This window comes from Empidonax traillii, unplaced genomic scaffold (genome assembly GCF_003031625.1).
Source record: "Empidonax traillii isolate 1590-97213 ecotype Southwest subspecies unplaced genomic scaffold, ASM303162v1 scaffold91:size2966241, whole genome shotgun sequence".
Taxonomy (NCBI): Eukaryota; Metazoa; Chordata; class Aves; order Passeriformes; family Tyrannidae; genus Empidonax; species Empidonax traillii.
Window position 1 is genome coordinate 414,313 of NW_020955284.1, and position 12,051 is coordinate 426,363.

The 12,051-nt window shown below is 51.9% G+C and overlaps 1 protein-coding gene across 1 annotated transcript in view; it reads left to right on the forward strand.

Moving 5' to 3' along the window:
* EEF1A2 (eukaryotic translation elongation factor 1 alpha 2) overlaps positions 1–11,694 on the forward strand; it is a 15,016-nt gene extending 3,322 nt beyond the window's left edge. The window contains exons 3-8 of the mRNA XM_027881579.1: positions 3,411–3,590; positions 4,647–4,943; positions 8,777–8,927; positions 10,035–10,291; positions 10,381–10,615; positions 11,345–11,694. Of these exons, the coding sequence (XP_027737380.1) occupies positions 3,411–3,590; positions 4,647–4,943; positions 8,777–8,927; positions 10,035–10,291; positions 10,381–10,615; positions 11,345–11,472 (1,248 nt within the window). The 3' untranslated portion in view covers positions 11,473–11,694. The remainder of the gene's footprint in view (positions 1–3,410; positions 3,591–4,646; positions 4,944–8,776; positions 8,928–10,034; positions 10,292–10,380; positions 10,616–11,344) is intronic.
* The last annotated feature ends 357 nt before the right edge of the window (positions 11,695–12,051 follow it).

Here is a 12,051-nt window from a genome sequence, read left to right on the forward strand (position 1 = left end):
CACCCAGTACCTGTAATGTGGCAAAGCCTGAGATTAAAGAGGAAGAAATAGCCTTGAGAAGAAGAAAAATGTGAATTTGGAAGCTCTGAGAAATTAATGATGGTAAATTCTAGAGAGGTGGGTGAGCTGGGAACAGCCTGGCTGTGTTATGGATAGGGCAGCTCCTGTCACTCAGAAGATGGCTTGTCGTCATCGTTCCGGGAATCTTTAATGCAGATATCCCTCCTTCCCTTTTCTCCCCCCCAACCTTTTTTTTTTTTTTTTTTTTTTTTTTTTTTTTTTTTTTTTTTTTTTTTTTTTTTTTTTTTTTTTTTTTTTTTTTTTTTTTTTTTTTTTTTTTTCTGATCAAGATCATTATTCAGTGAAAAAAAACACAAAAGAGATTTACAGAGCTGCCACTCTTGATTTGACATTTTGCTGTCGGTCTTTCTTAACCCTTTTAATTTGCCGATGGCATCTGAGCTAAAACCCCCATTTTCCTGCCTCGCTCCCAGCCCTTTTTTTCCATCCTTTAAGTGAACACCTTCTTCTCCATACAAAATAATCCCTTTGCCCTGCTTTAAAACAATTGCTGATATCCTCCCATATTTCCATCCCCCCTTCTTTACCTACGGATCAGATAAGGCACGATAAGGTTATCGTAGATGTGATTGCAGCAATTTTAATTGAACAGACACTTTCACTGACTTGCCAGAATATGCGGGGACCAGAGGCTGCTATTAATAGCCTATTGACTGAGCTTACAGACTCCATTTTCTGATGCAGGGCTGGGGAAGGGTTTTCTTCCATTAGGTGGCATTCACAGGAAATGGAGGCCTGCGTGCACCCAAAAAACCAACAACAAAAAAAACCCCACTAGGTTCTGCTATTTTTTTTGGGTTTTTTTCAAGAGAAAAGAGCAAGGATTTTTTTTTATATTTTTTTTTTTCTTTTGACTCAAGGGCAGAGGTAACAGTATCTCTGAAAGACGAGTTGTTCTATTTTTTTTTTTTAAATAAATAAATCGGTATTTGCGGTCTCCGAATAGAAAGTTGTCCCTTCGCTGGGGTTTGTTCGGGGAAAATCAGGCTGGTTTTGGCACTGAACAGGGAAGGTATTGTGCAAAGCTAGATAATACCCTGGATTTTTCAGCACTGGCTCTGGGTAACTGAATATACCCTGTGAAAGGAGGGAAACTGCTAAATAAAGGATCTCATTTGTCTTCACGTTATGTGTGATGCCGAGCTCTGGGGGGGGGTTCATGCATGGTGACCAGCTGTTTGTGTATGTGGACATGACTCATGGCAATAAGGGGCTGATTCCCACTCAGCTCCCACAGGAGAGCCAGGGGGTGTACTCTGTGCCTCAGTTTGCCCATGGAGAAGTGAGGGAATAGGCTGCTGGTGGGGGAAAGGCTGTAGGATGTGCTGATTGAGCTCCTGCCCAAGAATAGCCCATTGTTAATGCACTGCACAAATGCACCATTCCTTGCTGTGTCTCTGCTTTCAGCAGGTTGTAATGACTCCTCCCTGTTCCCCTGGCAAGAGGGAGGTTTGATGTGCATGCTGGAAAGGGTTAACCTTGTCCCATCCCTAGAAGTGTTCAAGGCAAGGTTGGATGGGGCTTGGAACAATCTGGTCTAGTAGAAGGTATCCCTGTCCATGGCAGGGGGGTTGGAATGAGATGATCTTTGAGGTCTTTTCCAACCCAAACCATTTTGTGATTCTATAAACCCACAAGCTCCTGCTCTACCCCCTTGCTAAACTCAATGTCAGGGGGATGTTCAGGAGCAGAGATTTGATTCTGGACTTTTCCATCCCAGTGAGAGCTCGCAGCTTCCCAGTGGACATGGGGCAGCACATTCTCGACCTGGTGTCCCCTCTGAGGAGGGGAAGGCTTGCCCCTGGCTTTAGGATTTTGCCTGTAATCCTCCAGAGCAAGCTGCAAAGTCATCGCAGCACTCAGCTGTTATGAAACAGGCTGTCACCATTAATTCCTTGTGCTGGCTGGGAGTGGGGCTGGAGTGTGGGAGATGGGGCAGCCCAGCCCCTGGGCATGGTGTGGGCAGGGCAGGTTTGGATGTGATCTTTCTTTGCCAGGCTCATCGCTGAAGTGTTTGGTACCTGCCGTTGAGGAGTGCTTCCCTCTGACCCATGATTTGTAATTGGCCTCAAGAAACCCCAATTGCAGGGAACAGTGGGATGGATGGATGGATGGATGGATGGATGGATGGATGGATGGATGGATGGATGGATGGATGGATGGATGGGAGCAGGGTATCACAGCTCTGACCTTGCATAGCAGTGGGAGCCCATTAAATCACACACAAATGGCCTAAATTCCATTCACTGTCTTAACAAAAACTCGTGTCTGAGGCCAAGAGCTGATGATTGATGCTCATTAACCCTTTGCTTTGGCCAGGCTCCCTAGACTGCCCCAGCACACAGTGTGGTCAGCAAGGGGTGGGCTCGTCCTGCCCCATCTCCTCCTTGGCAGGACCCCAGCTCAGACTGGGAGCTCCACCTCCATCCTGGAGGGAGATCTGGCTCTCCCTGATGTTGTGACGTCAAAGGACACAACCCAAAGGGGAAGGCAGTTCAGAAGTGCCACTGTGGTTTTACCAGGGAATGTGCTTTATCACAGGGCAGAGAGATTTACTGGAGCTAATCTCCCCCAGTGTGATTTTATGCATTACAATGTTGGCTGAGATTTTGGCCATTTGGCAACAACAGTTGGTCTGCCTGCAGCTCACAGTAGCTTTTCTTGTGAATTTGCACACTCTGTGGCAAAAATCAATCATGCTTCTATTCTGCTCGTAGCAACCATCTCTCATTTAATTTTCTTTTAACCCATTCCACTCCTACACCTCTGTCACTCTCACAGCAACGCCCTTTTCCACCAACCAGCTGCCTCACAGGTTTGATTCATAGATTAAAATCACAGAGCCAGAGAACTATTTAGGTGGGAAAAGCCCTCCAAGATCATCAAGTCCAACCATTCATCCAGCATTGCTAAGCCTACCATGAGGCCATGCCTCTAAGTATGCATCACTGTGAAGCCATGGGAAATATAACAAGCTCTCATGAACAGGCCTTTTTCAGTAACTGCATTAAGATTAGGAAATGGGATAAGTATATAAATGTCCTCTCAGTGATATTTAGTGTGACAAGAAACAGCTTTCCACGCTACTGTACAGTTCAGTAGCATCGTGATTTCCCAGCAGCTGTGCAGGACCATGGTGTTGAGAACAATATCTCATTTCTCCTGTATTCATTAGTGATGAGATCATGGCTGTCACAAAATTTAGGGGATTTTACCCTTAATGTGACCCTCTGCCTGTGTGAGCTTGGGAGGTGCCCTGAAGGGTGGGTGCCCATCACCAGTGCTACGGGCTTGGGTTTCTCACTGGTTCTTGTCTCTGCGTTGACCAGATGGGGAAGGGGTCCTTCAAATACGCCTGGGTGCTGGACAAGCTGAAGGCTGAGCGTGAACGTGGCATCACCATTGACATCTCGCTGTGGAAGTTTGAGACCACCAAGTATTACATCACCATCATTGATGCACCTGGGCACAGGGACTTCATCAAGAACATGATCACTGGGACCTCCCAGGTGAGAAGTGGGGACTAGAGGATTGGGGGGCTGCTGAAGGTGGGAGGCTGAGACCTGCTGGCAAGCCCAGGGTCACATAGGGGTGCTGCTAGAGTCCTTTAGGAGGTGGGTACTTGAGAGAGCAGACATAGAGGAGCACTGAGCAGGGTCCACCCAAGGCACCCAGCGTGCCATAGTTTGGAACTTCCCTGGGCACCTGGGAGGAAGGGTGCTTTGGGGCACAAAGATGTGGTTTCTCCACCTACATGAGAAGGTGGGGATGAATATGGGCCTCTCTGGGAGCTGGGATGCTGTGAGTTACATGCCTTTGTGTGAGGATATCTCCACGTTGTTTTATCCTCAGCCAAATGAGGTATACAAGAAACTTTCAACAATCCATTGTGTTTTGTAGGATAAAGGAGACTCCACAGATCTTTTCTCCTTCCTTTTCCTTGAAACACCTGTCTTTGTCCCATAAACCAGATCATATTGTCAAACTCAATGGTCTGCCATTCCAGAGTAGGGTAGTTTCCCCTCATTAAACTGCTGGACATTCCTGCATCTCCCTGTGGTTGATGGGTGCTGGATGAACCCCACTACATGCCCAGTGAGATTCCCATGGTGATGCCAGATAGGCTGGGCATGGCTTTCTGTCAAACCTAGGCAGCTCCTGCCTCTAGGTACAGAAGTAACCTGGGGAACATGGTTTCCATAGTCTGGAGTCTCACCCATCACCCAGGGAGGTTATTTGCAAGACTTCAGAAGGTTTTTAAATGAGGCCTTGCCTGTGGATAGTCAAGATGTGGATAGTCATGACTCCTGGTCAGAGTCATGCAACCCCAAGGGATCCATCCTGGCTTCCCACCCATGGTGCAGAACCATGTGGAGCTGGCAAGTCCGAAACAACACAGTTGGGTCAGTTCTGAGGGGGATCAGCAGGGTTATGGGTAGCAGCTGGCAGAGAGCCTGTCCCAGCCACGAGCAGCGCTCATCTGGGAACCACTCAGTGCCCTCAGGGGTGCCACCAGGGCCGTGCTCCCCGGGGACAGCAGCGCTTCATTAGCTCTCTCCTCCCAGGCTGACTGTGCTGTCCTGATCGTCGCTGCCGGCGTGGGTGAATTTGAAGCCGGCATCTCCAAGAACGGGCAGACCCGTGAGCACGCCCTGCTGGCTTACACCCTGGGGGTGAAGCAGCTCATCGTGGGCATCAACAAGATGGATTCCACAGAGCCCCCCTACAGCGAGAAACGCTATGATGAGATCGTCAAGGAGGTCAGCGCCTACATCAAGAAGATCGGCTACAACCCAGCCACAGTTCCCTTCGTGCCCATCTCGGGCTGGCATGGAGACAACATGCTGGAGCCCTCTCCCAACGTAAGTGTGTGTTGTTTTAGACTTCTCCCCCCCCACCCTGATGATCCTGACTCAGGCTGCAGATGACCTTCATGCTCTGAGAACATTTCAGGCACCCGTTGTGCATAACGGCCCGTGCTGGCAGCAGAGATGATCTGTCACGTAGCTCTGACTGGCCCCGGGCAGGATGAATGGGTGCACTGTTTGTGGGCACACTGGGTGCTGTACCCTGGCCAGACAGCCCAGCAGCTAAACACAAGCATCTTCAGGAGATGAATCTGTCTTGCTTTGCTTCTGGGCTGGGATCTGAAGCTTTCACATCGTCAGTCTCGCAGTGACGTTGGAGCCTTCCCCTGCCATTGTCACTCTCAGCAGGAGCACCGTGTGTGTTTTTAGGGCATTGTTTTCCGAGGGAAATAACACGATCTGGTCTCAGGCTTGGAATGGTTCCCACCATGCAGCCAGGCTCCCTTGTGCTGGGTATCAGGTCCCCCTTCCCATCGATCCTGTGTGCTACTGGGGTGGCTCCATCTCCCGTTCCAGTGCTGGGACCTCACTTCTTCAGGTGACATTCTATTGAGGAGGTACCAGATTTCCCATGCCAAAACCATGATTCCCTGGAGCATCCATTTGGGGCTGGTCCTTGTCCAGCTGATTTTTACAATGCCTCTCCCTCTGTAATGGGGATGGTGGGGAGACAAAGGCAGGGTGCTCTGGGTGGGCCTGTGCCATCATTTCTTGTGACAGAAAGAAGAGCTTGAGAGGGACAGAGGCTTCTTGACAGACAGGCTGCTGCTAGCAGTTGTTACTCTGACACTGTTGTTTTGGAGGAAAAGCTACCTGAGCTTTAGTCTATTAAAGAATAGATGGGCTGGAAAGTTCTGGCCAGAGCAAAGTTCCTGTTCTCCTGATGGTTTCTCTATGACCTTGAACAAGTTGCTCAGATGAGAAACCCCAGTGATCTCTTGTGAAACCAGTGGGAAATTTGATGCTTAAGGGGGCTTAAGGACATCACCTGTGGATTACTGGGTAGGGCTCTGTGACAAGGGAGGCAATGCATGAGCACAGCAGCAACTGAGGGAGTCAGGGATCACAAGTCTGAGCCAGAGGATTGTTGCAATGCAAACTCACACCATTGTGAAATGCAGCTCCTGCCTTGCACAGGAAAGGCAACTCTCCTGGGCTGGCTTGGAAGGAAGGAATTGTTGGGGTGCTTGGGAGATTCCTGTTCCCTGCAGAGCAGAGCTGGGATAAAGGTCAGCCAAGGCCGTGCCAAACCCAGCCCCGTGGTTCCTGGGTGCCTCAAATCAGACAGGTCCCAAATGTCAGCAGCTGCTGGGCTGGGAAGATGATCCCAAACAAATCTCCTATTAATAGGCTGCAGAGGGGAGGCACAGAGCAGGAGGGGCTCAGTGACCCCTTTCCTCTGGAGGGGTCTCAGGGCAGGTCCTCAGTGTGATGTGCTGCCCAAGAGAAAGCAGGGGCTTCAAAAACTCTCTCTGTTGTCGTAAGGAGGCAGCTGGCTTCTGGGTGCGTTCCCAGGAGCCGGCTGAGCTAGGGAATTGGGAAGAAAGCCTGGCCTGGTGTGGAACAGCATGAGCTTGGCTGGAGAGGGTGAAGGGACAGACTCATCTTCCCCATATTGCACCACCTCCAGGAAAGCTCAAGCAGGAAACTGGTGTAGATATCTCCCCTCTCCTTCCTTGCCCAAAAAAAGCTCTGATCATTTTCACTCACAATTTCTGGACAGGTTTCACTGAAGCACAAGGCAGTCAAGTGACTTGTCTGTCAGGGGACTGATCAGAAAGTGGGGATTGGAGCCATGACATCCCTGCAGCTCCTGCCACCTCTGAGCAAGGGAGGGTGCGGTGGTACGTCAGGCTGGAGCCAGCTCTGTGTGGGAGACTCCAGCCCACATCCCTGTTGTGCAGAATCCCAAGGCCAACTGCAGAAAAATGACAGCTGGGCCGTGCTTCCATCAAAGTTTGACATTTAGGAGCTTTTTGGCAAATGGGCTTTTCTGTGAAGCAGCTTTCTCTTGCTGCAGCTGGCAGAATGGGGCCATTCTGTGTGATTTGGGAGGCTCAGCCCAAATGATGGGATGCTGCAACAGAAACGCACCCATCTGTGGTGCAAGGGAGTGAGATGGCCTGGCTCTGCATCCTCAGCACTGGGGTGTGTGGGTGGGGGTGTTGGGATGCTCATGGGCTGGGGAAAATCAGAGGAAGACGACTGCTGTGTAAAACAGACTTAGGGTGCAAAAGAGCTGGAGCTCAGTGGGTGTTGTGGGGGGCTGGAGGCTGAAGCTTGCCTGCCTTGCAGGGTTTGGTCATATCCTGCTTTTGCCATAGGAGTGGTGGAGGAGGAATTGCTGCTTGGGAAGCAGATTTGGGGAATACATAAGAGAGGTTTTATCATAAGAGAGGTTTTATTTGGTTGGCCACAGAAGGCAGCACAAACCAGGGCTTGCAGTTTCTTCTCACCCTGGAGCCACGCTGAGGTTTCACAGGGGAGATTTGCTCCCAGAAGGTGTCTAAGTGCGCCTTTATCTGATTTTTGGGATGTCAGAACTTCCCTGGATAGAGGGACAGCTCTGGTAGCAGGTGTCACAGGCAGAGGTTGCCATCTTCCCATGTCCCCAAGCTGTGAGGGGCAGAGGGACGGGAGCTGCAGGCATATGGTGACTGTCACTCTCAAGAGCAGAGCCCGCAGGCGGCGGCCGCCAGGGCAGCTGCTGGCACAGGTCCCTGCCCCGCATTTGGGCCATGCAACAGCAGGCTAGGGGAAGGTCTGAGTCATCCTGAGCATCACATGAGGCTCCCTCACTGGCTGGCTGGAGTTCTCATTTTGCCAGGCTGGTGCCTGGCGCTGGGACTGGCTGCATGGCAAGAGCTGCAGTGCCCTGGGGAGAACCCACTGCAGAAGTGTCCTCAGGTTCCTCCTGCCACTGTCACCAAGGAAGACAAGTGATGTCAGACATGACCCCCTGAGAGGGGCTGGTCTGAACACTTTGGATGCAGGCTGGTTTCCCTGGCTGCATCCAGCTCTTTTCCTCGCTTCTTCCAAAAAGTAGTAAGATTGCAGGATAGGTAACCAGCCTTGGCATAGGCTTGTCCTCTCGGCATGGTGTGAGACCGGGGGCACTTTAGGGGTCCTGTTTCATCCCAGCCCTATTCCTGTTGCCCAGTGCCACTGGTGTTGGTGCCTAAGGGAAAAACCGTGTCCATGAGGTGTGTGATGGATTTGGGGCACATGGGAAACATTTGACCTCAGAATGGGAAAATATCATCTAACCCTCTCTATCTGCAGGGAACGGCTTTGCAGACTCTGATCTCTGCTTGTTATGTTAGGGTTGCATCAGAATCAGGACGGAATTTTTCTTGCTGGAAAGCTCCAGGTGTTGCTACAGCTTCCAGATGTGCAGCGTCACTCCAAGAAAGCACTGCAGTTTCCTGCATCAAACCACAGCTCCTGACAAGCACATTTCCATTCCTCCCTGCCTCCTTTCTGGCCAGTTTTAGCTTCAAGAATCCAATTTAGGACTGGAGCAGGGACCATCTGTGAAAAACATGCTCCCAGGTGAAGCCAGGACAGGGCTGGACCAATCCCATGGAGGTTGCCCTGGTGGGACATCTCTCTGCATTCACCTCTGGACACTGAGGACAGGCACACTCAGTGCAGGCTGGAAGTGTTCAAGGACAGGTTGAACAAGGCTTGGAGCAACCTGGTCCAGTGGAAGCTGTCCCTGCCCATGGCAGAGGGGTGGAATGAGATGGTCTTCAAGGTCCCTTCCAACCCAAACCTTTCTGTGATTCTGTGATTCTATAACTCTGTTGTTGCTGCTCCCTTTCCAGATGCCTTGGTTCAAAGGCTGGAAGGTGGAGCGCAAAGAAGGCAACGCCAGTGGGGTGTCCCTCTTGGAGGCCCTGGACACCATCCTGCCCCCGACCCGCCCCACAGACAAACCCCTGCGCCTGCCCCTCCAGGATGTCTACAAGATTGGAGGTGAGAAAAAGCCTTGCCAGTGTCCCTCTTCCCTCTACTTTAACAGAAGCCTTCATTACTTGGAAATTTGGGAATGACACTTCCAGGTGTCGGGAAACAGTGGGGAGAAGGGTAACAGCTCCAGGGCAGAGACCCCCTTTGAGCCTGGGCTGTCTGGGGTGGAGGTGGACATGCCCAGAGGTTCCCAGGAGCAGCAGGTTTGTGAGCTTTCCCCAGGGAACACACGATGCCAAAATGGCTGCAAATTTGTGAGCCCCAGAGGTCATGGCTGGCCAGGCGACTTGCAGGCAGCAAAAAACATTCTGTGACACAGATGAGGGACAAGACCAGAAGGGAGGGCCACTGAAGCCGATGCCTCGACCTGCCTGTGCTTCCCAAATGCTGGTGTCCATCATCAGCACCTCCGCCTGCTGAGCTGTACCACGGCACAGCCATGTAGGGAGCGCGTGTCCCCTTCCCTCTGCAGAGGTGATGGGGACACTTTTCTGAGCTATAAATACCCCGTGAGCTCTCTGACCTGCTGGCAGCAGTGGGCATTCCTGCTGACTCCCCGGCTGCTGGATTCAGCAGGCACAGCCTTTTCCAGACCTTTTCCACATTTTCCCATGGGCACATGCGCTGCGGAAGCCAGGCAGGCATTGAACATGGGATTTAGCAGGGTTTTTAATGTAGTCCTTTGTCTGTGATGGAGATGAAAGGTGATGATCAGGTCTGTGTCCTTCCCTAGCTCAACTGAGGCAAAAAGATCTGGTTTTACCATGAGGCAGATCCTTGGGAAGCAGAGACACCATGGGAAGAGGGGAGGTGGAGGGAGCAGGGTGGATGTGGAAGAGCAGATGGCTCCAGTCAACCTTCCCAACCTCTTTTCAAGGTTTTTCCTCTAAACAATCCTTCACCTCCCTCCAAAGGTGAATTTTACCACAGTCTCCCGATAACACAGGCTATAAAAGATCCCCTTCATTTAACGAGCCACCCTCACAGCTGGTGGTGTGGCCATCAGGGATGTGAAAACCACTGGAGATATCTTGCTTTTGCTGAATCCAGGCTATGGCCCAGGGATACACCAAGCAGATTACATTTCATTGTTTTCTGTCCTTGTCTCCGCAGGGATTGGCACAGTCCCCGTGGGCCGAGTGGAGACTGGAATCCTGCGGCCTGGCATGGTGGTCACCTTCGCACCTGTGAACATCACCACTGAGGTGAAGTCCGTGGAGATGCACCACGAGGCCCTGAGCGAGGCTCTGCCTGGGGACAACGTTGGCTTCAACGTGAAGAACGTCTCGGTCAAGGACATCCGCCGCGGCAACGTCTGTGGGGACAGCAAGTCGGACCCGCCGCAGGAGGCGGCGCAGTTCACGTCTCAGGTGAGCAGAGATGGTGCTGCCACCACGCACGGTTTGTCACCTCCCCCCGGCTCCCAGCCTCGCCCTGACACCGCTCTGTCCCCCCCCAGGTGATCATCCTGAACCACCCTGGCCAGATCAGTGCTGGCTACTCGCCCGTCATCGACTGCCACACCGCACACATCGCCTGCAAGTTCGCCGAGCTGAAGGAGAAGATCGACCGGCGCTCCGGCAAGAAGCTGGAGGACAACCCCAAGTCCCTGAAATCGGGCGATGCAGCCATCGTGGAGATGATCCCCGGCAAGCCGATGTGTGTGGAGAGCTTCTCCCAGTACCCACCCCTCGGTAAGGGAACGGCTCCTGGGAGGTCTCTTGCGGAGGGTCATGAAGGCCCTGTGGGTGTGGAGCTGATACCAAATGTGCCAAGCCTCTCCCAGTACCCCCCACCAGTCAGACTGGGGAGGGAGCTGAGGATAATTTGTTGTTCCCCACGTGCTGTCCCATGGGCTGGGACAGTCCCCCTGCCAAGCTGGGTTTCCAAAAGCAGGGCTTTATCTCTGGGAGCTACAAGACCTTTCCTTCATGGTTACCAAACCTGGTAGTTTTTGAACACTGATATGTTTTTCAGTTTCCTCATCTCTGCCCTAAAAGGAGCGGTCAGGAGAAGAAAGAGGGAAGTTTGCACAGCAGAGGCCACCTTTTAATGCAGGGAACTGCCATGCTTAGATCCTAGAATGGTTTGGGTAGCAAGGGACCTTAAAGAGCATCTCATTCCAACTCCCTGCCACGGACAGGGACACCTTCCACTAGAGCAGGCTGATGTTGCACATCTGGAAGCTCTAGCAATGCTGGGAGCTTGCAGAGAACTGGTGTGATCTAAATTTATTAAGTATCAATTTAAACAGAGGGGAGCCTCACGACTAGCTTGGTGGTCAGAGTGAGGGGTTGATAGCTCAGGGCTGGGTTCCCGCAGGGACCTGCTCCAAGGAGATGGGTGTAGATCCCCCCCATCACCCTCCCAGAGGAGCTCAGCCTCAGCGTTCCCCTCCCATCTCCCCGCTCTCCATCCCACAGGCCGCTTCGCTGTCCGTGACATGCGGCAGACCGTGGCCGTGGGCGTCATCAAGAACGTGGAGAAGAAGAGCGGCGGGGCCGGCAAAGTCACCAAGTCTGCCCAGAAGGCCCAGAAGGCTGGCAAATGAATCGTGGGCTCCCAGTGCATCGCGCAGAAACCATCCCTGACACCAGGACGCTGCCACCGTCTCCCCCGGGCGCACGTGTGCACATCAGCTTGTAAGAGTTTATATGTCAACGACTGGATGCTCACCATTAAGGTCCAGTGGAAATTCTTTAAAAGGAAAAGCATGTTCCAGCGTTTGTGAGGCTTCATGTTAATTTTACCAATAAAACTGGTACAACATCCACAGTGGAAAAAAAAAAAAAAAGAACAAAAAAAAAAAATTACCCACCCAAAAAAAAACCAAAACAAACCAACCAACCCAAAAGGTGTGGAGCTGTGTGTGTGTGTGTGTCTGTCACTGGGAGGGGCTGGCTTGGGTGGGGGTTGGGTGGCCCCACTTAGAGCAGATGACAGGGATGGGCTTGGGAGAGGCTGGGATGGAAGTTTGCAGGAGGCAGGAGAGTTGGGCACTCATTCAGGGTGTCACTCAGGACCCAGCCCTTCCCCAGCGTGCACCCCTTAACCGATGCAGGTATGTGGGCTGATTCCCCCAGCCTAAAGCAGCAGCTGCTCTTACAGCAGTTTTAATACTCTCCTTAAC